General features: G+C 55.0%; 2 protein-coding genes across 2 annotated transcripts in view; one reads left to right on the top strand and one right to left on the bottom strand.

Moving 5' to 3' along the window:
* The window catches only part of RBPJL (recombination signal binding protein for immunoglobulin kappa J region-like), a 12,225-nt gene extending 11,223 nt beyond the window's left edge, over positions 1 to 1,002 (bottom strand). Inside the window, exon 1 of the mRNA XM_010853605.1 lies at positions 984 to 1,002. Coding sequence (XP_010851907.1) covers positions 984 to 1,002 — 19 coding nt within the window. The remainder of the gene's footprint in view (positions 1 to 983) is intronic.
* MATN4 (matrilin 4) overlaps positions 1 to 3,136 on the top strand; it is a 14,721-nt gene that overhangs the window by 669 nt on the left and 10,916 nt on the right. The window contains exons 2-3 of the mRNA XM_010853823.1: positions 1,920 to 2,033; positions 2,777 to 3,136. Coding sequence (XP_010852125.1) covers positions 1,955 to 2,033; positions 2,777 to 3,136 — 439 coding nt within the window. The 5' untranslated portion in view covers positions 1,920 to 1,954. The remainder of the gene's footprint in view (positions 1 to 1,919; positions 2,034 to 2,776) is intronic.

The following is a 3,136-nucleotide window of genomic DNA, read 5'->3' as shown; positions in this document are numbered from 1 at the left end:
GTTTGTTCTTCAGCCAACTCTTGAATTATTCACAAACCTCTCCTCCCTCGAGAATCCACTTTCTCCATCCTAAGGGCATTTCTTAAAGCAAGGATTAACCCCCTCAAGGAGCTCCGGGTTCTGGAGTCAGTCCTGTCACCTTGCCACGCTGCTGTGTGACCTGGGCAAGACATTACCCTCTCTGGTCCTGGCTCCTTCCTCTCTAGAATGAGGACTTGGAAGGGTGATGAACTTGGACGCAAGCCCTATTTTGACTTTCTAGGATTGGGTGGAGGTGGGGTGCCAAGCGAGATATTGGATCAGGCCAAGAGCAGGAGGAGGGGAAACTTAAGATTTAGGGGCCCAGGAGCTTCTGCAGACAGGAACAGATGGGAGGGGGCCAAGGTGCCTTGTGCCTGTACCCTCGTGCTCCCCAGGGGTGCTCCCCGGCTGGGCTGTGGCCCACGCTGGAGGAGGCATTCCACACCCGCCCACCTCCAGGAGCGGCTAGCACGTCTGGCTTAGTCACCCTCCCACGACAGGTTCTGCCAGAGGGGTATTTGTTCCTCTACCGACGCTGAAAGGCAAAGGAGGTGAGGATCCGCAACGAGGAGGGAGCCTAGAGGGAGCGACAGGCACCCGGCCTTTCTCAGAATAGAATCATTCACGGAATTGGGGAGGGGGCGGGGCTGCGGTTGGATTAGGGGCAGCTGGCCCCCTCTGCCAAGAAACAGAAACATAAAAATGGCTAGCACAGCTTCAGCAAGGGGCGAGGGGATTGGGGTGGAGTAGGGACCCCAGGGAGGGAATGGAAGAAAAAGAGGTGACGCCTAAGGACCAGCTTGCCAGGTCGCTCTGAAGGAAGAACGGGAGCCAGGAGTCCTAGGTTCCTTTGCAGCTCGGCGGGCCACCTTCTTGGGCCTCACTTTTCGCATCTATACAATGGGAGTCCTTCGTGATTCTCAACGGGCGTCGCCAAGGGCCAAGAGAGAGTGAGCGCTCACCTGCCCCCACGGGGTCCATGGCTGAGTCCGGGGGCGTCCAATGCCACTGTCCCCGGAGCCCACCGTGCGCACTTCTGCTCCTCTGCTCTAGCGCTGGATATATTCTACCCCACCCTTATCTCCAAGGCCCTGGGGCTCCTGGCTCCCTGTTTGCTTTGGGCAGGAGCACCTGCTGGGCAGATGTGGGCTTCCCACGGCCACCTAGCCAACACAGCTAGACTCAAGAGGGCGCCCCCTGGAGACCTTTCCTGAGAGCAGGCGGGAAGGGGCGGTACCAAGTCACAAGTTTATCCGCGTGGTGGGTTTCGGCCAAGGCGACAGCAGGCCTGCATTGGGGCCCTGCCTGTTTGAGTCGAGGGGTGGGGTGGTGGTGGGTGGGAGCACAGCCACACAGAGCTGCCTTGTGTGCAAAGGGGAGGGGGCGAGCTGGGGAATGGCTTCCCTCTGCAAAGAGTCACGCGGCTGCTCCTTGGAACCCCATAGGCGTAGGATTATATCCTGGAGGAGTCACTTTCTTGCCACGCGACTTTGGGTACACGCAGTGAAGTTTCTGAGCCTCTTTCCTGATCTATACTCTGGGGACAGCAACAGCCTTGGACTCAGAATTGTTGAGAGGACTCAATAAATGCCACAGTGCATGAAAAGCATTTATCATCGTGCCTGGCACTGAGGAAAGGCCTTTCCTTTTAAATTTTTGTATATTTTTAAATCTACTTTCTATTTATTTACTATTCTACAGTTCTGAAAAGCAGAATTCCCTGTGTTTGCAGCAAACTCACTGTGATGAATTTTTTTTATAATGAAAATTTTCACCATGCACGAAACTAGAGAGATTAGTAAAATAAACCCATGACCCTCCTCCCCCTCCAAATGCCCATCACCTAGAATAACAGCTCTGTAAACACTATTGCTCTGATAATTTTCTTTCCTCTTCAGGCTCCGACACCTCCGTTCTCTGTTGGCTGAGTGCCATGAGGGGGCTTCTATATTCGCTGCTGCCCCTGTTGCTGCTCCTTCTCCAGCCTTGGGAAACCCAACTGCAGTTGGCAGGTGAGCCAGGGCCCATCCTCACCAGCAGGCGGGGAAGGGAACAAAAGCGGGTTCTCGATCTGCAGCCAACTGCACACCAGGGAGAGAAAAGGAAGAGCTTTGGAACTCTAAGGGGTTGGGTTCAAGTTCACAGCTTCGCTTCTGTGGGCCTCAATTTCCCCAGTCTGTATGATGTGGCTTGGAGGCAGATAAGTTGGGCTCATGCAGAACTGCCCAGTTGGCATTTCATTTTTAAAAGTTAATTGAAAAAAAAAAAAGTAGGCGATTTCCCATTAAAAAAAAAAAACGATTTGGGGCTTCTCATGAAAAGACTAAAGATCTGCTAACATGGGATCCTCAGGGCTGGAAGGCAACATTTGGTTGGGCTGCCCACTTCAGGAACCATATGGGCTCTCTGGATGTCCACCGTCTTAACCCCAATACATTCCCTCCTTTATTTACGTGGCCTGCCTGGCTCCTAGAGGCATTTGAGTTTGCTACATCCCTTTGTCCACCCTCCGAATGGATAATACCTCCTCAGAGTAGCTCTCAGAGCTGTAGGATAGAGATTCTGTGCAGTCTCCTTCCCCAGGCCCTCAGCAAATGCTGGGCGAGTGGATGGATCTAACCTGCATTTGCAAGGTTAATTCTGAGCTGGGCGCAGTTACGCCGGGAGAGCATGTTCCGCTCTGGGTTTCCCTGAGGGTTCTCCCGGGACTCGAGGCTTTGCTAACCTAAGAGACCCTTTCCTGATCTCTTCGCAGGTCCCAGGTGCAGTTCTGGGCCCCTGGATTTGGTGTTTGTGATTGACAGCTCGCGCAGCGTGCGCCCCTTCGAGTTCGAGACTATGCGGCAGTTCCTGGTGGGCCTTCTCCGCAGCTTGGACGTGGGGCCCAACGCCACTCGCGTCGGCGTGATCCAGTATTCGAGTCAAGTGCAGAGCGTCTTCCCGCTCCGAGCCTTCTCGCGCCGCGAGGATATGGAACGCGCCATCCGCGCTCTAGTGCCGCTGGCGCAGGGCACCATGACCGGGCTGGCGATCCAGTACGCCATGAATGTGGCCTTCAGTGTGGCCGAGGGCGCGCGCCCGCCGGAGGCGCACGTGCCTCGCGTGGCCGTCATTG

This window comes from Bison bison, unplaced genomic scaffold, assembly GCF_000754665.1.
Source record: "Bison bison bison isolate TAMUID 2011002044 unplaced genomic scaffold, Bison_UMD1.0 scf7180017853184, whole genome shotgun sequence".
Classification (NCBI taxonomy): Eukaryota; Metazoa; Chordata; class Mammalia; order Artiodactyla; family Bovidae; genus Bison; species Bison bison.
This window is presented reverse-complemented; position numbering and strand designations above follow the sequence as displayed.